This window comes from Ooceraea biroi, chromosome 7 (assembly GCF_003672135.1).
Source record: "Ooceraea biroi isolate clonal line C1 chromosome 7, Obir_v5.4, whole genome shotgun sequence".
Lineage (NCBI taxonomy): Eukaryota > Metazoa > Arthropoda > Insecta > Hymenoptera > Formicidae > Ooceraea > Ooceraea biroi.
In genome coordinates this window covers 12,789,829-12,814,893 of record NC_039512.1, presented here as the reverse complement: position 1 = coordinate 12,814,893, position 25,065 = coordinate 12,789,829, and the positions used below count along the sequence as shown (strand labels likewise).

Sequence of the window (25,065 nt, the reverse complement as noted above, 5' to 3'; positions counted from 1 at the left end):
ATCACTCATCCCACCCATGCATAACAGATACTCCGACGACTCCGAGCGGATGCGCATATCCTGGCAGAAGGCAGAAGAGTGGAAAGATTTTAATACATTGCGGCATTATTCTGACGCTAATCAGGAATTAATTTGTGATATTGTTTACAAATATTTGTAACATTTGCAAGTCGTGTTCTGATCAGGATTATTTTACGTATCGCAAATCTTACTAACGCTTAATTTACTTGATTAATCATGCCGCATCTCATACCGCAATTTTATAAACGTGGCTTATGTGTCTCATTATATTTCTTTGTTTGTTTAATTCTCATTATTATGAAGAGTTACTTCTTGAGAGAAATAAGCCAATCGGCCAAACATCAGCAGCCAACGCTTCACACTTCAATTGCAGATAAAATAATTAAGAAAAATGTTGAAACAGAGATCAATTCGTTGCAAACTTCAATTGCAGGCAGAATAATTAAGGAGAATGTTGAAACGGAGAATGTTGAAACGGAGATCAGTACGCTGCGAAGAAACAATTTCAAGGATAAAATTTTGCAGGTATACTCAATTTTAGAAACTAAAGGCTAATAAGTGCTCGCATAGTCTATCAATTATGATTAATTAAATTAATTTATAAAACATTAACAGAAAATATGTAACTTTGATACTATATAAGTGAAACAATACAGAAAGACAATAGAAAAACTGATTTACTAGAGAATACTAATCACTATATTATCAAAGAACAACAATTAATAGAAAAAAGTGTTATATTCATGCAAGTTTAGCATGTGTTACAGTTATATTGAAAAGATAAATACAATTATATTTATACTTATTCTCAAAAATGTTATGTATATTTATAATATTCTTGCACGCAGAAAAGTACGATTATGCTTCAACAAACTTCACATATCTGCGCGAGGTACGCTCTGAGGACTCGTCCTATCAAAAGACATTTCATATACAGTGCTAAACACAAATCACTATACTGTTGGATCCACAAAGTCGCGTCGACCAGTTTCGTCAAATTATTCTCCGATATGAACCGCCAATATTTTAGCCGATATTTATACAGGTGATTGACATTCATCATGATTAATTATATATTTATCAAATCAAATTAACTCTTACTTGATGTATATCTACTTCATTTTATTTTTAGCATTTATGCCTATGCACACTCTATACATTTATGCATCACATCTTATACACCAGTTTTCCATATCTTTTTATTTTATTTTTTAATTTTTTTTTAAATTATATTTAATTAATTGTTAATAATCTGAGAATGCAATTAATGCAGAGAAGTGGACGCTCTATCGCCAAATAGTTTGGAAGATCTGCATCGCCTTGCTAGCAATAACACCGTCTTCAAATTGCTCGTCGTCAGGCATCCCTTTCAGCGGCTAGTCTCGTCGTACAGGTAATTGGCGTTCTCGTTTCACAAAATTTAATTTCCGCAATCTCCTTGTTAACTAAATCAACATAGATTTTCTTAAAATTGATACAAAATCATCTGCAGAGACCGTATTGAAGATAGCAGCAGGTACACGGCACAAGCATGGCTGTACGCTCGCGAGATCTTTTATCTCTCGAGACCACAACTCTTCCATTTCAATACATCGAGTGGCAACGTTCTGCAGCGAATATTCTTCCCGAACAGAAGGTATACGCAATGAGTGATTCATTTCCTTCCGCTTTGTACATATTATTAAATTATTAAAAAATATTTTTAAACAATTCGTGTATATAATAGTATTAATTCTCTTTTTCGTTTTCCGCAGATTGAAACTGGTACCCAGTTTCCGAGAGTTCCTGGTATGGTTACTGAACCAACCGCCGGACACCGACGACAATCACTGGGGTCAATACTACACTCACTGTGCAGTCTGCAACGTCAGTTATAGCTTTGTGCTAAAACTGGATGATTACGACATTGAGGAAGTGAATTATGTTTTGTCAAAGCTGAGATTGAACGGAGACGAGGTTTACTTGCCTAAACTGCATCGTACTCATAACGGAGTCACCGATTTTAACGTAACGTGCAAGTATTTCGGCAGCTTGACCACCGACATGGTCCTGAGATTGCATGAGAGGTATAAAATGGACTTCGAGATGTATAATTACAAGATAGATGACTATCTGCATTGCGCTAGACAAAAGTAAATTAATTCCGATGTGGAAGACAAGAGAATGATAAAATATAGTACCATTTGCTTTTTTTAAAAGTGTTAAAAAATGTGTATTTTCTTTTTATAATAAATTAAACGTAAAGTAAATGTCGATTGAATTCGGGCAAATCTTCTATTCGTTTCTGTAAATTCTATAAAATTATGATCAAGAGATATAAATAAAAATATAAATTTATTGTGTCCTTGTAATGTGTTCAGAAAAAGCTATTTTAATGTAATTATGTAATTATGTAAAAATGAGTAATTTTTTGTAAGATTATTAATAAACTTAATTTTAATTAGTAATTTTTATTATTTATAGTTCTTAGTTATTTAAATGATTATGGACATAATATGTTCTTATGATAGATGGATGTTAACGTCTTAAACAATGTAAAGAAAAAGTATGCGTTTTTATATAATAATCAAAGTAATGGATAACAGTAATTGTATGAATAGTATTACGTACGGGATACATACATAGCTGCATTGATCCATATACAAAATTAAATTAATTCCTATATCAATCGCGAGACAACACAGAACTAATACAACCAAGAAAGCTTTATTTTCTTGTAATTAAATCTTAATATATCATGATGTATTATATGATCCCGGACGCTTTCTCTTCACATTAAGAGTTTCTGATAGAGAGAATTGTGTGTTTAAAAAATTTAATAATATTTTTTGAAGACATCCTTCAGTTTAAACCTACACTTTGAGGAATTTTCACGTTCTTTAATCCTTATATCTAACAATCTTAAGATCAAATATTCCAAAGATTGTTTTTCTTTCTGCTTACTTTACTCCAGATCCTTTTTAAAATTATGTTTTTTATTTCTTATCTTCAACTTAGCTTCAACCTAGCTTGCGTTCGAGTTCTTTCGTTTTTCGTCGCGAATCTAAGATCGTATCTCGCTCTCGCAGTTAATCGCTTACTTATCGTCGCAAACTATCAAGCAATCGGTGTCTTCGGAAGGCTTCCGTTTTCTCGGCGTTAATTTTTTCAATTCGGATGAGTTACTATGGGGCATCTCCTCGTTGTCGATGATACAAATATCATCGCCATCGTCCACTTCTTCCACCTTGCGTCTCTTGACAGCGACCTCATCTTCCACCGGTTCGTGCTTACGCTTTTTATCCGATGCTTCGCTTACATCCTGCAAGTTAATTTTTGATAAGTAATACAATACAAGGAAATTAACAAAAATAACTTTTAAAATAAATTAACAAAAGGGACTTTTATACTCTACGTTTCTCAAAGCAGTTAATTACCCGGCCATTCGATGTCGATGGTTTCTCTATCATCTCTTCATCCTCCTCCTCCTTTGGCTGCAGAGCATCCTTGTCTGCCAATATCAGGAATTGCGGACTGTCATCCTTTGGACCTGGTTTTTCTCGGTAAACCACGAAGACAGTCAGCGAATAATTCTGTTGGAAGTCGTCGACTTTCAGTATCGTCCCATCCTTGATTCCAAGTTCCTCCAATCTCTTATCGTTGTTTTCCTCCGTCTCGCCCTCTTCACTGCTGATGACGACAGCGCCAGTACCGTCGATCATTACATCAGGAGCGATCATGTTCAGTCTGTTTTTCAGGACCAATTCCTCCAGCTCTTTGATGGTCATGCTAGAGGTGTCAACCGCCAGCACCGCTTGCGGAGTCGGCGCGCAGACGTAACACTTTGGATTGGGCGGATTCACCGCCTTCTCCGGCACTAACAGCTGATTACGATGATTCATTTTTAGACGCAAGTAAACAGATTTGCAGGCTTGCAAATTGTTCTCGAGGACTCGGAAAGCATGGAGAACGACCATGCCCGCGATTATAGCGTTGGTAGTGGCGATCGCCGGGATTATATTACCAGCCATTGCTGAAAAGTGAAAAACAATTTTAGAAATGAAATGTAACAGGGACAACTAAGGTGTTTGTTATCGATACTAACACTTAATGTCGAATCGGGTCTTTTGAGGAATCCCAAAGATGTGTGCGCGAATGTTGGCGCACGCGGCAACGAAATCCATGGCGTGTTGATCGTCCTTGTCCCAAACCAGATGATTACTCGGCGACTTCTCCTGGGAAGCTTTCAACACCTGGCTCAGACTCTTCACTGAATCTGCAAAAATGTTGCCGCACTTGGAAATGCTCCAGCGTTGTTGATCCTTTAATCCTGGCTGACTGATCTCTTTACTGCATCCCGCCACTTAAAAAAAAGCAAAAGACATTATAAACTCTGGTAAGAAAATTGGCTGATGGTGCCACGTCTGTAAGACAAACCTCCATCTGGTAACTCCCTCCAGTCCAATGGCACTGGAGGTCTGCGCTTCTTCCACAGGTTGTCCATACTTAACAGATACTTGATATCATCATGGAATAGCTTCACGAATAACTTTTCTGAATCGTAGTTGCAAGACTGGGCCCAAACTCGCGTAGAAACTCTGTCAATATTGCCTTTGTCGTTGGACTCGGCCTGCAAAGCTCCATCCCCTGCTGTGTCTGTAAAATTAAAATGTAGAAATATCTTGTCTATATTTTACGTGATTATTCACAGAATATCTTGAATTAATTGTGAAAATAATCAAACAAAATCAATAAGACATTAATCAGTTAATTAGTTAATAACTGAATGTTCACAATCTAAAAAATGAAATATTCAAATATCAATATTATGCTATACATGTGTGTAAATTAATGAAACATTACGATATAGTAATTTATGTTACCAGCTGCTTCAGGATCTGCTGTGTCTGGAGAAACATCTTGATCGGGATCTTCCTCTCCAAACAGTTGACTGTAATGCATGAATAATTATAAGATATAGCCTCTTGTATAACGTAAAATATTTTAATCTTAATACAAACTGTGTTAAAATAATTACTTGAAGAGGTGCTTGGCCCACACTATACAGTGGATAGGCTCACTTGGTGTGTTGCGAATAGTACAGCCGGGAAAGGTCTTTTGTGCAGCCTTCGGTGTACACTCGTAGCACTGGCTCAGACCTTTCTTAATGAGTTCAACTTGACCCTCGTAACCTGCAGTACCAGATTCAATTAATGGTACATCGGCTGCTAAGCACATGCGATTCACATGATTCCTGGCTGCCCTATTGTCCAGGGCATTTAAAACCACTGTAAACCTCTTGAAGAAGGTCAAGCCAAAGTCTGGTCTACAAAGACATTAAAACAAAAATTTTAGGACGTTGAATATATGCATATAACTAAGCATAAGAAGCCAAATAAACTTACGATGTAATACTGTCATGATAATGTATCACTTTGGCATCTGGATTGAATGTTAATGCTGTTTCGCATGCTACACTAGCTTTCGATTTTCCTACATGCTTCTTTTGGAATAGGAATTGTCTATTTAAGTTGCTCACATCAATCGTATCCAAATCGATCTAGAAAAGAGAAACTACTTAAGAATTTTATCTTGCTAATGTATATACGTATAAATCTTAAAAGAATTGCGAATATAGATCAAAACATATAGAGAACAAAATATACAAAACTAAAACATACAAGAACAGACGCTTGTTAAGCGTATAAACACGTAAAAATGAGGTTATGTCAATCATCGGTAAAATTATGTACTCACAATCTCGATGTTTGTGAATCCTGACATAACAAGGTTTTTCAAGATCTCGCAACCGATGCCGCCGGCGCCCACGACAAGCACTTTACTGCTTAAAATCGTGTCTCGCAGTTCCTCACGGAACACTCCACTTATAACCGCTGCCATGTTGCTGAATAAACTTCTGCTTCTTCTTAGTGTTTAATGGCACCCGATCCCTTTCAGGTTCGATACGGCCAATTGCAAAAATGAGTGAAATACAAAATACGAAATAACAAGTTGAAAAAAAGAAAACTCGGAACAACCGTTGTGCACCTGACAACTATCCCCTTCGAAATCACTGAATAAACTGCTTCGCGGCGCGGCGGCGGCCGGCATTCAGCCATAGAACTTATACACATGGAAGGGGAAATATACTTTTCAGCGAACAGCGATTACTCGCTAGAGAACAGCGAATGATCACGTGACCTTCACTCGCGGCGATTATTTCGCTGCATGAAACGGCACCTTGAGACATGTGATTAGCCAATGGAAGAATTTCTAGCCTAGGAATTTCTAGGAATTGTAACTACATAGTTCCACTTGGCGCTCGCAACGACCGCAACGTCATTCTGTCTTTATTACTCACTGAACATTGAATAAAGACAGAATGACGTTGCGGTCGTTGCGAGCGCCAAGTGGAACGCAGCCATAAAAGATCTTTTAGTAATTTTTATTTTGTTAGTAATTTTTAGCGTAGGATTGCGTGTAATTTGCATAATTCAAGTATATGGATTACAAATTTTCATATAATTTCGCATTATGAATGAAGAAACAACCAATCACGCGACTCAAATACAAAAGCTGCAGTCGATAGACAGTAATGCAAACGGAAACGTTCTAAGAGAAAGTCCCTAGACCCTTAAACGGCCTATATTTGAAACAAACATTGCGGTCCACCATCTTGATTTCGCACGGTTGTCGACACAGTCGGGTAGTGTCCGTCGGCAGCTCGCGATGTGGAACGGCGCTTTGGAAAACAGCGATTGAAGGCGTGTAGAACTGCGGATTGGGATCGACGTCGCGCCAGTTCGCCGCTACAGATATGACGAACGTGGCTGTGCGCTAACAACACAGACAATTCGTCGAACTCGTCCCCGCTGCTGGCCGTCACATCGCGAGGACACGACGCGGACCGTAAATTGCCGGAGCGCCGCCGAGCGGAATCGTGCGAAGTCTGCGGCTCTCCTGACCGAGAAATGCTCGCGCGCACATGGTGACATCGTCTTCCGGGTCAGTTCGAAAGTAATTCCGTGATGAAGTTGCGACGTCGCGGCAGCGGAGCTCGCGCTTCCCGGACGACGCCGCCGAGCGCGGCGTCCCCGAGAAGGTCCCGGCAAGCTTGCTGAATCGGCGCCTTCATGGGGTGCCCATGGGGTGTAATGGCGATTGCGAAAGTGTTTTATTTGATGCAGTTGTGAGATTGATGAATGTAGCAATTACGTTTCAATTCATTGTGCTAACTCGTTTGTTGCATATCGGATTGTTAATACGCAAATTTTGACACAGCTCGTCTGCCAAATTGTATCGGACGATCTGCACGTATTGACATTTATGGCGAATAGAAAGTAGTATTATGATACTTAATATTGTACTTGTGTTGTTGGTGAATTTCAGAGCTACTTTCGTTCTTCTATTCTAACAATTTGCATTTAATTATATTGTAACATTATTGACATTCTAATCAAGAAGACAGTGAAATCGTGCGACACAAACTGCAAGTCCAATGTTTGATGCTGATTGGAGAAAGTTATTTTCTACTGCGCAGCTGTAGAATGAATGAATTTAAATATTATATTTTGTTCTGTTGATATGTAGTTTATTATTGTTTGTTATTGAATAAGTTAACGCACACATGTATGGTAAAATTATTTACAACAATTTGAGAATATTGATGTTTGATAATAATTTTATATGGCAAGAATACGTTTTGGAACTAACGAATTTGTAGATTACATTTAATCAGTTGTATTCATTTACATTTTATTATATTTTTATTGGGTTTAATTTGGGTAGATTTTGAATCGTATAACGTAATTTGCAAGTATCACATTTAAAGTATCATGGTATTTGAGAAAATACCCTTCAAGTTGTAAGATTAATAATTTCAAAGTTCCATTAATTATATTAATTTTATTATCAGTTTCATAATTTATTTAAATATTGATTCAGATAATATTGAAATGTACAATTTGCAAGTATCAGCTTTGGAATTGGAGTGGCGATTAAGAAAGATTGTGTTCATGTATTAAATAGAATTGAACTATAAATATTAGATATGTTATATTTCACACACACACAAGATTAAACGTTGCAAGAATTGATATAAAAAAATATTGTTTTATGGATGTTATTAATGGCAATTAATAATCAATGAATGTTAGCTAATGAGGTAATCTGAAATACATATAGTAACAACATCACCATATTTTTAATTATGATTCTATTAGATTATTGCAGAGAACACAAGAAGAAATGAAATTCTTCAAGTTCTTGAATAATTTATGAATAAGTAAAATTTTGCATCCACAGATACATTCGTGGTTATCCAAATTGTACTTGATAACAACACTGTGAACAAGCTTCATAGCAAGCACTACAATAGCAATACAGATATATTTATAATCACACCACAATTATATGACCATGTAGAGATGATGCAAAATTGCAGTTCTTTTCACATCTGTCTACTACAGGAACAGCACTCAAGTATTGATTGCAGCAACATGGTGTGCTATGGGAGGAGGGTTGAAGCCCAGACAAGGCAGACCCACCTATTATATATTATATCTTATGCTTGCCATTCAGCTTTTGCTCCCATTAACATCTTTTCAAAACAAGCAACAAATATGCATAAAAATAATGAAAAACATAACTATGATAAAGGAGATTATAAAATTTATGATACAAATATTATATGAATATTTTTACAACAAATTTATAAATTATTGTAACGTAGGTGTTATATATTTTAATATATTGACCTAATTTTTTATTGATTATTGATTATGTTATATAGTTACATCTGTAATAGTGTAATAGTGAGTTTCTTTTTTTGATTTGTTTCTTCAATCTTTTCATATTTATTAAAATATCCATCAACAATTTTATTAGACATCTTATTTTTTGTAGAAAATTAATCTTATTTTATTGCACATTAGATATAAATATACATTAGTGCTTTATTTTGTATTATTGTTTTTTTATATTAAAAAAAAACATGTTTTTATATATTTGTAAGTACATTTTTATATTATTTTCTTTATTATATTAGAAACAATAGTAAAAAATTAGGGAAAAGTAATGTATGGTATTAATCTTCTAAGAAAAGCAGATATTCAAATTCTCTAAAGGTCAGGAAATCCAATTGAGTGTGCTAATGTGCAATAGCTATAGGCGACATTAGGGATAGTGGTAGGAAATATATGTTCTTATATATATATATATATATATGCATATATATAGCGCAAAAATATAAAATCTAAATCAATTTTAATTGAATATTAATTATAAATTATTTTAGATATATTATTTTTTTATTGATTTTAATAGTTTAATATAAATCGAATTAAATCGATGTTGGATATCCCTTTTATTTTCATAAATTAATGGTTAATTAAATTTAAATTTGTTGTAAATTTAATGATCTATTTCTTTTTTTACAGATTACTGAAATGAAATGGATAAAATACATATGAATGACAATGGGCTGAAACGTTTGAATAGGCGGCATTTATATATATAATTATCATACTTATTGTCAACAATAGGTAAAGTATTCATAAAATATTTTATTAAATATTAATAAAAATTTTTCTTTTTGAAACAATTATCTTATTAAACATTAAAAGAGTTGAAGAAATTTGTCAAAGGATAAACATTATCTTATTTTTTAATTAATTCTATACATGTATTTTTTATTTAAGTTTTATATATTATTATTTTAGTTTCCAAAAGTTGTCAGTAACATTTGAATGTTTAAAAAAAAAAGAAATTTTGTGTTTAATTTTTACATTATAAATAAAATCAGTAAAATTGGATTACAAAATAATAGAATAATGAAAAATATAGTAAATATTCTTTTTACACAATCTTGCTCCAGACATGGCAGCGATAGAAGAAAAGAAGCGAGTAGGTGGCTCCAAGGTGTCAGCCATAGCAAACATCTTCCAAGCCAAGCCTCAATTGGACAATCTGAGCCACAGAACGAACAATATCTTGTCAGATGGATTTAAGGAGCCGGCTGTTCCGCTCAAGGAATCTCCGACGCAAGTGACAGTAGTCAGAACTGAGAGCCATGTGGCACGTTTCAACAATGCCCGAGCTCTCTTTGAGAAGCTTGGCGAGGAAAACAAAACGAATAGACCGTAAGTCTACAATTTGAATATTAGAAACTAGAAATTTACGTTTATTAAACTTACATTTTACATTACTAATCGACTATTATATCTATTGATTGTTGTAATTTTTCATCAGTTATATGACTTTCAGTTCCATTTTGACCTCAATTGATTTCAATCTATAATCTATAATTGTATCAGTCTGCACGATTGATTAATTAATCCCTCAATTAATTATCTCAGTCATATTATTACAAAGTTATTCCATTACCAAATCTTTCAAATCGATTTCGATGTACTCGCTTATTCGCTGACTATCAATCTACAGGACGGATCGGGTCACGAAGCCAAACAACTTACACGGTCTCCGGTCGCGCTCCAGCTCTGCGAATTCGGGTTCCGGATGCACCTCGCCCGCAAGATCACCCCGTCCTCGCTCACCTTCCCCTCCAGGCAACCGCGAGCACTTGAGCACATGGAGCGCCAGCGTACCGGCGTTGAACGCGGAACGGCACTTCGAGAATGGCCACTGCGCACCAGAGCGACGCTCGGGCGCGGGCGCGGGCAAGGTCGAGCGGACATTAGGCAAGGAGAACGACCGACCGGAAAGACCAGAGAAACCGGAGCGCCGGCCGAATTCGAAGGAGCTGATCGAGAAACAACGGAATTGGACCAGCCACTTCTCCAAGACCAGACCAAGCCGTTACAACTCCGATCCGAATCGGTCGCTGGTCCAGACGTCCCTGAACTCGCAGAACGTTCAGAATCAGATCCAGCAGTCGTCGTCTGTCGACATGTACCAGAACTCGGCGAGCACGACGAGCAACGACACGGCTAGTCCAGCCACCAGGTCGGCGAGCTTCTGCTCGGTGCGATCACCTCCACCGCCGCTTCCGCCTGTCAGGAACTCGTCCGCGGCTGGCAGGAGAGAACGACCGGCGAGTATCGCCGCTGTCAGCCCGTCCGAGTTGCCGGAGAGCCCGGAGTACGCGACGGTGGAGAGGTTCGACGACATCTCGCCGACGATTCCGGAGTACGCCGTTGTGCAAAAGACAAGGAAACCTCAGGACAGCGCGAAGGAGACTCAAGACGGCGATAAGGCTTCGGACACATTGCCGGAGTACGCTGTCGTGCAGAAACCTTCGTCCAAGGCAGCTTTGAAGTCGGCAGAAAATTCTAAGGAAGCTACCAAGCACACTGCGCAGAATGCGAAGAGTGCAGCAACCGCGGAGGCGGCTCCAGCGATCAAAATTGTAACTCCAAGATCAGTGGAGGGCGTCAAGGATACTTCCAAAGCCACTGTGCAGACTGCAGAAGGGATTCTGGGGAAAACTGTGGTTTCTAAGACAGTGGACAGTGCCAAGGAGGTCTCTAAGACTTCCACGCAGAATTTCAAAGGAACGTCAGTCGTGGAAGAATGCAAGAGTGCGGTTTCGAAGCCAGTGGAAAGCTCGAAAGAGACTACAAAAAGTTCTGCAGTTACGGAGGGAACGCCAGTGTTCAAAAGTGTGATTTCCAGGCCGACAGACGTCTCGAGGGAGGTTACGGAGAGCTTGAAAGAGATGACGAAGGGTCCAGTGACTGCAGAGACCGTGCCAAGCTCCAAAACTGTCTTTGCCAACGAATGCCAACGAAGTGATCCATCTGAGCACACGAAGGCATTACCAGTAGTGCACTACGAAGCATCTAGTCCAACTCGAAGCGCCTCGACGGACAACGTGCTGATTAGGAGGGAGAGCGACTGCTTGGAGACACCGGAGTACCTCAATTATCCCCCGAGCCCGATTCATTCGCCTGCGAAGACTTCCCAATGGAGGAATGAGTGGCTGGCGAAGAACGAGGAGATCCTGAAGAGAACGGTGGATCTGAGAGAACTGAAAACCTCATCGAGGGAGGCTCTGGAAACGGAAGTGATGCGCAGCGAAGTGATCAGGGCGGATCCGAGACCTGATTGGGCCAGACCGAACGCGAAAAAGAAAGAGATCACGGTGGACGACAAGAAAGTCGAGCTGATACGTTCACCGGAATCCGAATTGGGTTTGCCCTCCGCAGGTACTGACAGTGCTTCGTCCAGTATGAGCTCGCCCAGCTCACCCTCCAAGGACAGCAAGGAGGAGAAAGCGGAAAAGGAGATGCCGGAGAAACATCAGACAGGTAAGTCACCAGATGTATGTGAAAGATTACAAGTTTTGTAAAAATGAGAGAATGCACTGAGAACATTGAGAAAAGTGCATTAAGTGACGATTTTAATTACTAAATGATTTCGATATTGTACGATTTTATTTATAGCTTTATGTGGCGAATGTGATTAGAATAGAAATAATTATTAAAGAATGATTACGAATGATTGTTGGAAGAATAATTAGAATAGAGAAGATTACATACTTGGACACATATAATGAATATTGCTTCAAAAATAAATGCACTTTTGTAAAGTGTTGGTGAAGCCAGGTGACTTTGGCTGTCGTAGGTTGTGATGGCAGTGTGCCAAAGTGCCAAAAAATAAAAGTACCAGACGCAACCCCCTCTTCGTTCCCCTTTTCTCCTTCCTTCACTGTGCCTACCTTCTCCTACCAGTATACGACGGTATTATTTATAGAAATCACTGTGTGGCTTGTCCAGCAGCCAAACGTTCGTGCATCGTCGCGTTTACTTTGCAAAAGTGTCTCTGGGACTTTTCACAGAATTTTGGAATTTGGAAATCATCAATTCATTGTGCCTCAATCATATTTTTAATCACTGCAAGTCTCTCCTGATGACGATAGAATGAACAACAACACATTTTATAAATGTGCAAGCGAGTTTGTGAACCACTTTGAGATATTGTGATGTAAATTTATGTGTGTGAAAATAGAAAATGAAAATGTTAATTTACTAATAAGTACATATAAAGAAATTTTTTTGAATAAATTAGTCATCTATATTGTGGAAGTAATATATGTAGTTTAGCAATTAAAACTGTTTGGATGTAAATATGTTTTATATTTTATTGGAAAAATTTATAGGAGTTATATCGAAGAATTAAAAAACATTAAAGTGAGAGAAATAATTTATCATAAAAGAATTTTATCAAACTACCGATTTTGTGTCATAGATTGATTAATTAAACTGAAGATTTTGTACCAGTGCATAATCTTGTGATAGAATATTATTATAGTGACTATAATAGAGTGTTTATATATGAAACGCGTTATATTTAGTATAATCAAAGTGTTTGTATTTATTGGAGCTGCACGTACTCCAAACAGGCATAAAATTATGTGTCTACGATTACTTTGCATCGATTGTGGAGGTACTTTAGAAATTCATTAGTTTAATAAGTCTTTTTAGACTTTAACCCTCGTATCTTGAGCATTATCATAAATTTATGTCTTTGAAATTCAGGTCGCAACAGCTATGATTTGGAATCCGAGGACCAAGAGAAGCCAGCCACGTACCAAAGCTGTGCAGACATGGAGAGTCCACCTGAGAAAGATCAGTTCAATGAAACGGATACGACCACAGTGATTCGGCGTTCTCACGTGCGTCTTGATCTCCAGGCTGCAGGTCTGGGCCCACGTCCACCCTCCGTCATTAGTTCCGATCAGGAATATCCACCTCTAGAGCACAAGGACATCCCTGTTCCCTCTCCGTATGCGAAGAAGCTGCAACAGAACGAGGAGGCTCTTTCGCAAAGCAACATCGAGTGCAAAACGCAATCGAAACTAAACGCAGAGGCGAAAAATCATAGTGCCGTTACTGAAACGACAAGGATCAACTCTGCGGAAGCCGTGCCGGAGAAAGTAAAACCTAGTAACGACGGAATGTGCCAGAAGCTAGTTTCGAACGCGAAGAATGATCAGATCAAAATCAGCGTCAAGGAGAAGATTGCAAAGAACCGAGAAGAGGTGTCCGGCAAACGTTCCAGCTTCATCGAGGCGGAGGGTAAGGACAGCATCGACAAGGTGATGAATTGCAGCCAGGAGTTGAGCCAGGAGAACAGCTTGGTGAAAGAGAACAGAGACGATGAGAAGTATATAACAGAGATTGCCAAGTCCGAGGTCAGCAGCAGGAAGGACTGCATCGCAGCGGTGAACAGCGTTCTGAGCAGGCGGATCGAGAGCATGGACCAGCCGCAGACGACGTGGGAGCAGGAGAAGCAGAAGGCCGAACTGGCGAAGCTCAGGCTGTCGGAGAATTACGCTCAAAGCCCTTCGATGGGACAGTCCAGCGTGGTCTCGCAGCGACCTTCCAGCAGACAGAAATCCAACGAGTACCTCGCATCGGAGAGCAGCCAGATTGAAGACAGTGACTCCAGTGACACGAAGACCGTCACCAATGTGGAATGCGCGATGACGGAAGTGCAGAACAACACCGTCGCTGCCGCAGAGACGCCCTCGAAAGCTGCTGCCGTTAATCACATCACCCCCGTGACGCCGGATACCATGACTCCAGATGAGGCTGAGAACCTGTTGAGCTCTCGGTGAGTGCTTCGTGGAGAGGAGTCCCTCTAGTCGATGTTAGATTGCACTCATGTTACACGGAAGTGACAATTAGTTTTAGATGAACGGCCACACTTTCGGAATATTTCATTTAATTTTCTTAACATTGGGAGCGATAGAAATATATTTTTGGAATGACGCTGTTATTGGAAGCTGCTTTTAGGGGATAGATTGTAGCTTCCGCGCTCTGAAATAGCGATTGTGCACTTTTTATAGCGTATCTATATGTTTTATAATAATATGGTGCACCTTTGGCTGCAGTTTTGCAGCTTGATATTTTTGACTTTTAATTTTAAGCTTAGCATTAGTTATATTTTTTGTTTTAATTCTAATTTGTGTTTGTGTTTTTATTTAAATGTAAAACTGGTGATCGCCTTGGTTACAATAGCATCTTAGAGAAGAAGATCAGGTGAGTACAGTTGCAGTTCTATAATTGAATAACAGAAGCAGATAGATGGCATTTCTTATAATTATTATAAAATTACATATATGTATTAATATCTAATAAGGACTTTCATAAACAATTGAAGAAAACGGTAATCAAACTATTTTCTGATTAAAAAATTAGACCGAATATTTAATAATGAAAAATATCACCAATGTACGAGAAATTTCTGTAATAGGCGCATAACTGCTTCTGCTATTTAATTGCAGAATCGATTTGTTATCATCAGCGATCATATGATTTGTTCGCAAAGCTAAGTAAATGATTCGTGAACGTAAATTAGACAAGGTTCGGCGTTGCTATCGGACGAGGAAGCGCAGGAGATAGCGAGGTTGCTGTCTCCCACCGGTGCGGATGACGCAGGTGACGGGATTTCTAATGACAAGGATAAGGAAGGACAGGACAGGGATAGGGATGACCAGGATAACACAGCCGACTGGCTGTCCGATGTCCTGTCTGCTCCTGATTCCAGTCTTATCAATAGCGCCACTCATGATTATAGGTGAACGAGCTTATTTTTTTTATGTCTTTTCGTTGCGGGTCCTTCTTGCATCTTTGCCTTTTCGTTTCCATTCTCTATTTGTTGACGACTTGAGCAAATGTTTAATATGACAAATTTTTAAGACGACAATCACAAATTGGTGGATTGTTAAACCAAATTATTAAAATCTTTGATTCCTTTAAAGTCTTGCATTCTGGATTTCCAGAATCTAAGATTTTTTAATATTATACATATTGAATTTTTATAATCTTCAATTGAACATTTAAATTCTTTCACAATTGAATACTTGAGGTCTTTAAATGTTTGAAATTGTAAGAATTGTTATTAGGATCCTCATATATATGTAAATCTTCCTATTAATTATCAAATTATTCGTCAAATTATTAAATCTCTGTTTATTTCAGTCTGTCTCATAGATCCCGCAGTGACCTGACGATAGATTCATTAACGGAAAGCCAAATAGGATCAGTCACAGGGAGCGAGAGCGGACTGCTAGGCTCCGTCAGCAGCTTGAACGATACACATGAGACTAACGATGACACCGAAACTGAGCATCAAGATGAATACATTCCGACACCAGGAAAAATTGTAATATATAATACAATAATGCAGTATTCTTATCAACTTTTCTTTCTCTTTGATTAATATTTCTCCAAATTAAAAAGAAATAGGGAAGAAATTTAAAACTGCTGAGAGAATATCGCGTTGTGCTTTTCTATTTCTAATAAAAAATATCGATATAAATTTGAATGGCTAGCTTTTAACTAATTTAAGAAAATCTGTTACTTGCATTAACTTTATGTGCATTATTAAACAGGTACTTGTGGAAAACGGTGTGCACTATTTCGAGGACGGCCACTTCTGGATGGAAGTCGCGGGGATTCCGGAATCCGACGATGACGAAGAAGAATATCCGTCCACCGTGCCCGTGAAGAAGACCTCCAAGGTGTCCTTCGACACCGGCCCGATGCGAGTTTACTCCACACACTCGGTCAACGAGTATGACCGCCGTAACGAGGACGTCGATCCTGTGGCAGCCAGTGCGGAGTACGAATTGGAAAAACGTGTGGAGAAGATGGAGGTCTTTCCAGTAGAGTTGATGAAGGGCCCGGAGGGACTAGGACTCAGCATCATCGGGATGGGCGTGGGCGCGGACGCGGGCTTAGAGAAACTGGGCATTTTCGTGAAGACCATCACGGAGAAGGGCGCAGCTGCGCGCGAGGGACGGATTCAAGTGAATGATCAGATCGTCGAGGTTGACGGGAAGAGTCTAGTCGGCGTGACGCAAGCTTACGCCGCCAGTGTGCTGAGGAATACCTCCGGTCTCGTGCGATTTGTCATTGGCAGGGAGAGGGATCCCAAGAACTCGGAAGTGGCGATGTTGATTAGGCAGAGTCTCCAGGCGGATAAAGAGAGAGAGCTGGCGAACGCTGCCAATAGGTAAGTGGCCCGTATTTACATCATACTTTGAAAATTATTTTTAAGATAAAAATTTATTAACAATTTATATAATAAATTATATATGTGTGTGCATAACGAGAAATGATCAACAGATTTTTATCACGTATTTCGTGATTTAAAATCTTCGAATGTTTCATCTCCGTTGCGTTCCCGATGATGATTTACATATCCTTGCTCGCAAAATTTCCGTGACGATATTTGTTTGGCCACTCCAATGAGAGCCTGAGGCATCTTGGAGTACTGAGGGAACCAGGGATTTCGGCATGAAGATTGATCATTTTCCATCACGTGAATTATACTTCAGCTAACGTTAAGGAAAACGTATTTATTATGCGCAAGTAGAAAACTTAACTTCTCTGACGCCTCTCCCGATGGTCAACGAGGGAGCGAGGACATCTCCATTGGCAGTGGGATGAGCGGAATTCCCGGCTCACCAGCAATGTCTTCCTGTTCGGAGGGTGAACCGCCTCACAGCCCGATCGAGAACTATCTGTCGCCTTCCAGTCGCAGCCGATCTCCGATACTCAGCTCGTCGCTGCCACCACACACTGCCACTACACAGAGCGATGTCGACAGCCTGAGACTACTGTTGCAAGAGGTACTTTATATAATGTAGAATCATTTTTCACCCGTTTGAAAATCTCATTTCGTTCAGTAATTTGCCTCTCTGTTTATGTGTGTACATGTGTGGTGTTTGCTAGTTTGACCTTTTAGGGATAGTCGGTATGTCTTTTTAACAGTCATTCTTCCACCATATATATTCCATATATATAGCGCACGTATTGTACATACATTTTTGTGTGTGTAAATTAAGAATCTGCGAAAATGTCCCCTTTTGTATCATACATATGTAAATTTATTGCAATCGCACAGTGCATTTAATGATTTTCTTTGTTTTTGGTTTGCTTATGCGTTGTATGTGTCGTTGGCTGCTTGCAGAGTCAGTATAAACTCGCGTTAGCGGACGAGGAAGTCGAAAAACTCAAAGCGAAGGTAACGTAAGATCGTAATAGTTATGTAATAATAACAACAACTAATCAGATAATTATAATTGAATCGGAACTATTTAACCAATTATCATGCAACGATAGTTTAAGCACAGAATTAATAAGAAATTAATTAAAATATTAATATAACGTAAAAACAATTAACATAAAATGCGAAAATGTATTTCAGAAGAATAAGAAAGATTTTTTTTTATGTACGTATTATTTTTACCTATGCTTCAGCATGCTCTCTTTTTTCCGTTTTTCTCCATGCTTGTTTTAAATACTAAGCGCATAATGTTTAATACTCTTTTAGTTCTGTATAATATATTTATGTGTATATTTAATTAATAATGTATCTGTCTGCATATTCTCTTTTTCTCTCTTTTCTTTTCTTATTCTACAACATTATATGATTAAAATATAAATTTTACTGCTACATATCGCTGTAAAATTAAAAGCTTTATACGTTGTACTTTTTGTATTTGCATATGTAACTGTAGTTTTATAATCTTAACATCTTGAATAGCTGGTGGAGTTGGAAAACAGCGGAGCAGGCAGTGAAGAGTATGCGGCCAAGCTACGAGAATCAGGATTACGTCTTCATGAATCGGAAAGAGCGTTGGGGGCTGCTCGGCAAGATCTATCGACAGCCAGAGAGATGCTCTCGCAGGCGACAGCGCAGAACGCAACTCTGCAACAAAAGTACGCCAGAGCTAGGAGAGCCGCCAGGGAACTGCGAGCGGATATCGCAGCCAGAGACGAATTCTACCAGCAACTGTTGCAGGAGAAAGACACAGAGTACAACGCGCTGGTGAAGAGTCTCAAGGACCGAGTACGTACACCCAATTGAAGGCTTGAGTGATTTGACTTTGAGAGAAGAAAACAAATGTTTTTCCGATAAATATGAGAATTTACAATTAACTATTTCTGAATAAAAAATTTCGTTTTAGGTGATTACGCTGGAAGTGGAGTTGACGGAGACTCAGAGGCGATTCGGTCTGCCGGTACGATTGCCCTATGACAATGCCACTGCCAGAATAGTGACGCCACAGCTCTCCCGCAGGCAATTACCACCACCGCCTTCGTCTACCAGCTGCCAATTGTCTGATACAGAAACCTCCGATCTCAGTAGTCCAGACGACGGTGACAAGACTGCAACTGTAGAGAGGAAGCTGCCTCTACCGATACCAGTGAAAGAAGAGCTAGATCGCGCTGTGCCAGCTCATCGTCTGCTGGACAACTCTGCTGGCAAGAGCAAGGCGGAGCTCGCCAGCAGAGGCGGCCTGGCTAATCGTCAGCTGCCCAAACAACGGTCCGGGGGTCTCAGCAACAGCAGTTCCGTATGTTGCTGCTTTTACATTAATTCACAGATGAATATTTAAGAGAATTAATTAATTTAAATATGAAAGTTTAAAAACAAATCATTTTCAATTTTAATACCGTAAGGTTTTTTATTTTTAATGATTAAATTCTGTGATTAATAAATCTGATTTCAGGATTACGGACTGGACGAATCAGGCGACAATACGGACGACGATTCTTCCTCGAAACTCACGTCGCAGGACAACAGCAGCCGATCGCCGAACGACTTGACGTCCAAGCAGTCCAACTTGAGTTCCTACTCCAGCATTTCGTCCATCAGTTCGCTGAAAGGCAAGCACATGGATCCTATACATCCTACCGCGATCCGACAGCACAGTACCATCAGCTCGCAAGTACGGGCGATGACCGAGCAGAGCTGGCCCCAATCGCAAAAGAGTACGTCGATGCATTTTTTTTAATTACTTTGACGATCTTTACGAGAATATTGCAATTTTTGGATGTGCAATTGTAATTTTATTTTATATGTGTAAACTTGATATGTATTAATTTTAATATTTAATTCCTTATACTCGAGAAAGCAAATTTTTCTTAGTGGCTTTAACCGGACCTCCTGCATCATTGGCGGAACAGCTGAAACAAGTCCTAGCCGAGAGAGAAAAACGATTTGGCGTCAACCGCGAGTTATCGAGGGAGAGTTCCGGCGACTTCAACGATCTCAACAATCCTAACGATCCGACTATGGTCACGCATCATCTCGTGGAGGAGATACGACAAGCTGTTAACGAGGCTAATCAAAAAGGTAAATAAGAATAGAAATTGGTTGATTAAATTGAAATTGAAACAGTACGTAGGCACCATATTTAAATTATTACATCTTATTATCAGTTATTGTAATTAACGTGTTATATTCTCAGTGAAAAAAGTGTCGATTCCCCCGTCGAACTTAATCGGAAGTGGAGGCGCGCCTTGGCACCATCCAGGAAGCTCTCCTTCGAGTCTGTCCTCCGGTGGTTCCGTGAGTCCTCCTGCCATTGATCCTAGTCCTTCGAAAGCCGGTAGCATTGCAGGTACTTCCGATATTTTGTGTATTAATGTTACTCTCGGCACTAACACCCTGATCACTCAATATGTTACTTTCTATATGTTATTTATTTTCCATCATGCATGCATTATCAATATAGATTCGAGCACAGTTTGGTTGCCTGCTCACCTAAGCGACTTTGGTTTAGGTGACAAGAAGTCCCACTTCTGGCAGAACGCGTCGGTCACAGATTGGTCCAAAGAGCAAGTGAGTATTCGCCACTGATTTTTAGAAAAGAGCAATTTACAATTAGACGGTTTATTTCAAAATTCTTTTGATTCTATGTCTTAAAAGTGGCAATTGTGTGTCAGAAACACTTTTTAATATTATTTCAGCTTTATAATTTTTTAATCAGCTTTACATCATCACTGAAGATTTTTGTAAATTTTCTTGAAACCTTTTGCCTTTTTATTTTTTGATATTTTTAAGAAGAACTTTCTTTCAGGTTTGCCAATGGCTGACGGGGATCGGTTTGGAACGCTACTCATCCCAGTTTTTGGACAGCGGTATCAACGGCAGCAATTTGCTGCGTTTGGAATCAAGGGAATTGAAAGTCCTAGGTATCTACGGCGAGGCTAAAGCACATCTGAAACGCAAGTTGAAAGAGTTGAAGGCCCAGGCTGATCGCGAGCGCAAGGAACGCAAAGAAATTGAGCGGATGCGACGAAAAGCGGAAAAAGCCGCGCGGAAAAAATAGCAAGCGGGTGACTTAGACGCGTACTATTAGTTAGACACCCAATCGGATGGTGTGAATTTTGGACGCGAGATGTGCAGGGTGTCTCACAAGAGGTAGTGAAATTAATAATAATAGGAACTATATCGGAACTTATCTCTATAAGTTATACTTATTGGGAATGATTGAGGAACGAATTTCCTCCAAAAGATGCTCGAAAAGCAATTCGTTGGAGGAACTGAAAGACGTGAAACTTAAAGTGACGCCGTCCATTTCGTACAGGGTGTCATCTTTCGTGAAAGAAGGAAGCATGTTCTTTAAGAGAGAAGCGTTACATTCATCAAGCAATGAAAGAATCGTGCTTTCTCTAATTTACATGTAACATTTCTTGTTTTCTCTTAGTGTATTATTCCTTAAAATAATTATATCCAGTGATATCCAGTATTTAGATCATAATCGTATTGTATATGATTAATATTTCTAATTAAAAATTAAGATTATGGATTATTTGAGGTGACATAATTGATTTAGTAGCAACTGAGGTGTGATAAAAAAATATCAATTAATTTTGATAATTGAAAGTGCCTCTTTGTGGGACACCCGAATATCCTGACGTCTTCTTCGAGATATTCCACTTCCGTTCAATAACAGTCTGTTTCCTTGAACGAGGTCGACATATTGATCCTCCGCATTTACTTGTTATCGCCATACTTATTATATACTTTTTATATTAAGTATTTTTTCCTTAGTTATTAATACTATTTAAAACAAGCGAATGTGCGTTCGTGTATGCGCGTGTATGCGGTACGTGCGAATGTGTGTAAAAACTCGAGCAATGTAGCTAAACAGCCGCGTTCTAGCTGCGCGTTTAGCCCTGAATTAGTGGCAGCTCGATTTTTAATAATAAAAGCCGTTCTTCTATGAAAAAGAAAATATAAAAAAAAGGAATTTGCGTGCCACGTTTATCGTTAGATGAGCCGTCTAGAGCGCGGAAAATGTGTAATAAAAACATCATGTCAGTTAAAAGTACACTCTTTTGTAATTGTACGTACGTATTATAGCACATATACATATATAGTCACATAAGCATTGTTCTCGTATTTATTTTACAATCGCGTTTAACGGCGCCCCTTTTTTCACGATTAAGACTTGAATCTTACAAATGAACGTTTGAATAATCGTCCTCTTCGATTTTATATAAATTTAAATGCATCGTCAACGAATTATTAATTAATCATGAATTATTCGCTGTGAAGCTTCTCTGATCAATTATATTTTTAAATGTCTCATGAATATGGGATTCTCTGAATTGAAATATTTGTCAAACATCAAATCATCGTTAAATGATGTCGCAATGATTCTGCGAAGTTCTATTTCCTGTTGCAAAGATTATTGCATTTTGTAATATTTTGCATTGTAATGAATAATTGGACAAAATGATGGACCACTAACGGACGGACTGCGTAGAGAAAGCTTGGGAGATGGATCTCGGGAACGCTCAATATCAATATCAAGCAGACTCTATATATCCCACGCAATCTATATCAATAATAATTATAATATTATATATAACGTATCGAAACAATCTCTTTGTCAATATCATTATTATTATTCTTATCTAATGTAATAGTACTAATAATTTTCAGATATTAGACACACTAAATGTCGCACTATATATTATTTAATCAGTGTTCTTTATGAATATAAATATTTTGTTGCAATTAATCACTACGATGCAACAACGTTCCTTCGATGCAAGAATAAATGAAAATGCAATTGATCAGAAACAGCTGCTGTATATTTTACGAACTTGCTATAATTACTTCGTAACTAAGAGACTTCGTAATTTATATTTATTCGCCCTCCTCCGCCCACCCCCCGCGCGCCACAAAAAATTTGCTCAAAGCAATTTTTTTCGCATCAAGTCAGACGTCGACAGATTTGCATTCTGCGTCCGATCATTTTTTTTCACAGCATTGTCAAACGATCGCGAAAAAGCAATTCGAGGACGAGAAGTATCCCTCGTCGTCGAGCTGAGTCGCGAGTCGCACCGCTGTAAATTGTAGAACAACTCGGTGTTGTCGAACATTCCACGAAATTGGATACAAAGCCAAGCGGCTCCTGTTGCGAAGGGGAGATCCTGAGCGTGCGGAAGGCTGCGAGACGCACGCTCCGCGAGGACGAGCGTGTCGCTGTACGCGTACTTATTTATAGTAGCGTTGAACTTGTGAGCGCTCCACTTTGAACATTTCTCTTGGACTTGGTCTCGCTGCGAGAGGTCGGAAATGTTGAACGCTGGAGCGTAATGTGTAAATATGCATATGTATCGAGCGACGATTAATAACGACGATTATAACTGATGAGAGATGATTAATGCGTGCGTGCGTGCGTGCGTGCGTGCTTGAATTGCGTGATTCCGCAGTGAGGAAAGCGACTATGCACAATGTCATAATACTGTTCTACGAGGCATAATTTTCAATGTTCATGACAGTCCTTACAGAAGTCCTCCATTACTTGGCGACTGCGATGCGCACTTGTTGTTTTTGTTGTTATATTCACAACGAACTGCGGGAATGAGAGAGGTGTCCGTGTTTCTTCTAAAGATTGTAATACGTACGGTCGCCGTTGGCGAGGAGATGGTCGCCGATGGAACGGTCGTCCTGCATTTCGATTGTCCATAGTTGAAAATTTTGCTTTTACTTCCTTCGATACTTCCTTTATTATACTTGTCGAAGATCTTAGGATCTCGCTTTGAGGGTTTTCTAGTGTCCAGAAACCTCGTGGGATGTTTGGAACTTGAAATAGACATTTCCATTTTCGGGTCTTTGTGTATCCCTGGAGTTCACAGTCCTTGTATTCTGAGATCTTTGGATTGTTGGATGCAATTCGATTTGAAGGTTTGATTTGCTGGTTTTGTCTGTGTCCTCTGTATCTTTGAAATTTTTTGAATTCTTCTTCTGTATCCTCGGATGTTTAACTGCGTGAAATCGTAAGACTTAGATCGCTAGATCCATAAAACTGAATTGTGAATTCCCGAAGCTTTAGATCCTTATGTGACTATGGATCCAAATCCTTCATCGTGAAATTCTATTCGTAAACTCTGGAATTTGTAGATTGTTATCCAACACTTGGGCATTTTAATTGATCCATTAATTGCTATTCTTAATCAATTAGATTTCTTGTTCCTTCGAATATTAGATCCAGATCTTTCTTGCTCTTCGATCCTTCGAGAGAGAGAATTTTCAAGTTCTGGATCCTCGTTTTATGTATTTCCGTTCCTTGAAAGAATGGACCCTTCGCAAAACCGACTGATTTATCATAAGTTTTGTAGCCGATTTTCAACGAATCACTTAGCCATGTAACTTCGAGGAGTGCCTCACACACGATCCGATTAAACGCAAAAGCTTTTCCAGTATTTCGTCGTTTCTCTCAATCGCGTTATGCAATCTTTTGATTGTCCGAAGCAAATAATGTTTAAATCTCAATACTGCTAGCGATGGACACAGTATAAGATGATCAATCATGAGTGACAAATATAGTATTCTTAGTTTTAGATTGCAAATAATTTTACATTACAATCAGACTTCGAAAATATTTTACTGATATTTTTTGCATAACACAATTGTGTGTTTTTGCTGTTGCTTTTATTGGATCGTGTGTGATCGAGTCATGTACATGTTTCTATTGATTTGATATTGTTGCGCATGATAGGGAAGATGATTAAAGTGACAAGAAGATTCTAATGATGGTAAGGATAATAACGATGACAGTGAAGGTACATGCGAAACGGCAGCTTTTTAATATGTCTAAAAGTATTGTCAACAAATACTCTTGAACGTTTTAATTAAAAGTAATTCGTACGATATATAAAATTTGACTCTTCATTTATGCTTTATTATTTTTATATTTAAAAAAATATTTATGAAGTTACTCTTAATAAGAATTAATTTTTTGAAGAAAATCAATTTGCAGCTTGCGCTAGCTGCGCTTGCTTTGTA

The 25,065-nt window shown here is 38.7% G+C and overlaps 3 protein-coding genes across 7 annotated transcripts; 2 read left to right on the top strand and 1 right to left on the bottom strand.

Moving 5' to 3' along the window:
* Nucleotides 1-104: 104 nt before the first annotated feature.
* LOC105279708 (carbohydrate sulfotransferase 11) lies at nt 105-2,566 on the top strand. Its single transcript, XM_011339647.3, has 5 exons — nt 105-546; nt 870-1,066; nt 1,295-1,414; nt 1,514-1,657; nt 1,776-2,566. The coding sequence occupies exons 1-5, from the start codon at nt 238-240 to the stop codon at nt 2,155-2,157; spliced, it is 1,152 nt and encodes a 383-aa protein (XP_011337949.2). The 5' UTR covers nt 105-237; the 3' UTR covers nt 2,158-2,566.
* Nucleotides 2,567-2,708: 142 nt separating this feature from the next.
* LOC105279706 (SUMO-activating enzyme subunit 2) lies at nt 2,709-6,116 on the bottom strand. The gene is made up of 8 exons (XM_011339646.3): nt 5,758-6,116; nt 5,406-5,560; nt 5,039-5,326; nt 4,884-4,951; nt 4,438-4,656; nt 4,106-4,363; nt 3,438-4,033; nt 2,709-3,322 (listed from the first exon to the last, which is right to left on the bottom strand). The coding sequence occupies exons 1-8, from the start codon at nt 5,899-5,901 to the stop codon at nt 3,098-3,100; spliced, it is 1,953 nt and encodes a 650-aa protein (XP_011337948.1). The 5' UTR covers nt 5,902-6,116; the 3' UTR covers nt 2,709-3,097.
* Nucleotides 6,117-6,659: 543 nt separating this feature from the next.
* Nucleotides 6,660-24,931, top strand: LOC105279714 (microtubule-associated protein futsch). Of its 5 annotated transcripts, none has more exons than XM_026971471.1 (18): nt 6,660-7,005; nt 9,438-9,542; nt 9,875-10,139; nt 10,441-12,266; nt 13,497-14,574; nt 14,982-15,002; nt 15,322-15,540; nt 15,945-16,128; nt 16,358-16,980; nt 17,344-17,599; nt 17,941-17,994; nt 18,517-18,822; nt 18,941-19,330; nt 19,487-19,748; nt 19,906-20,112; nt 20,228-20,380; nt 20,495-20,601; nt 20,840-24,931. In XM_026971471.1, the coding sequence occupies exons 3-18, from the start codon at nt 9,877-9,879 to the stop codon at nt 21,089-21,091; spliced, it is 6,201 nt and encodes a 2,066-aa protein (XP_026827272.1). In that variant the 5' UTR covers nt 6,660-7,005; nt 9,438-9,542; nt 9,875-9,876; the 3' UTR covers nt 21,092-24,931. The 5 variants fall into 5 exon arrangements, with proteins under 5 accessions (XP_026827272.1, XP_026827273.1, XP_026827274.1 ...); XM_026971473.1 differs by having other exon boundaries at nt 6,662-7,005; nt 20,543-20,601; XM_026971472.1 differs by lacking the exon at nt 14,982-15,002.
* The last annotated feature ends 134 nt before the right edge of the window (nt 24,932-25,065 follow it).

What these genes read in the sequence shown, in the direction of transcription:
- LOC105279708 (XM_011339647.3), top strand. Translation starts at nt 238, where the DNA reads ATGCCGCATCTCATACCGCAATTTTATAAACGTGGCTTATGTGTCTCA. An exon ending in TCAAGGATAAAATTTTGCAG is followed by an intron (nt 547 to 869) that starts GTATACTCAATT and finishes TCTTGCACGCAG; the next exon opens with AAAAGTACGATTATGCTTCA. An exon ending in CGGCTAGTCTCGTCGTACAG is followed by an intron (nt 1,415 to 1,513) that starts GTAATTGGCGTT and finishes AATCATCTGCAG; the next exon opens with AGACCGTATTGAAGATAGCA.
- LOC105279706 (XM_011339646.3), bottom strand. Translation starts at nt 5,901, where the DNA reads ATGGCAGCGGTTATAAGTGGAGTGTTCCGTGAGGAACTGCGAGACACG. An exon ending in GATTCACAAACATCGAGATT is followed by an intron (nt 5,561 to 5,757) that starts GTGAGTACATAA and finishes TCTCTTTTCTAG; the next exon opens with ATCGATTTGGATACGATTGA. An exon ending in GACCCGATTCGACATTAAGT is followed by an intron (nt 4,034 to 4,105) that starts GTTAGTATCGAT and finishes TTCACTTTTCAG; the next exon opens with CAATGGCTGGTAATATAATC.
- LOC105279714 (XM_026971471.1), top strand. Translation starts at nt 9,877, where the DNA reads ATGGCAGCGATAGAAGAAAAGAAGCGAGTAGGTGGCTCCAAGGTGTCA. An exon ending in TCGAAAAACTCAAAGCGAAG is followed by an intron (nt 17,995 to 18,516) that starts GTAACGTAAGAT and finishes CATCTTGAATAG; the next exon opens with CTGGTGGAGTTGGAAAACAG. An exon ending in TAACGAGGCTAATCAAAAAG is followed by an intron (nt 20,113 to 20,227) that starts GTAAATAAGAAT and finishes TTATATTCTCAG; the next exon opens with TGAAAAAAGTGTCGATTCCC.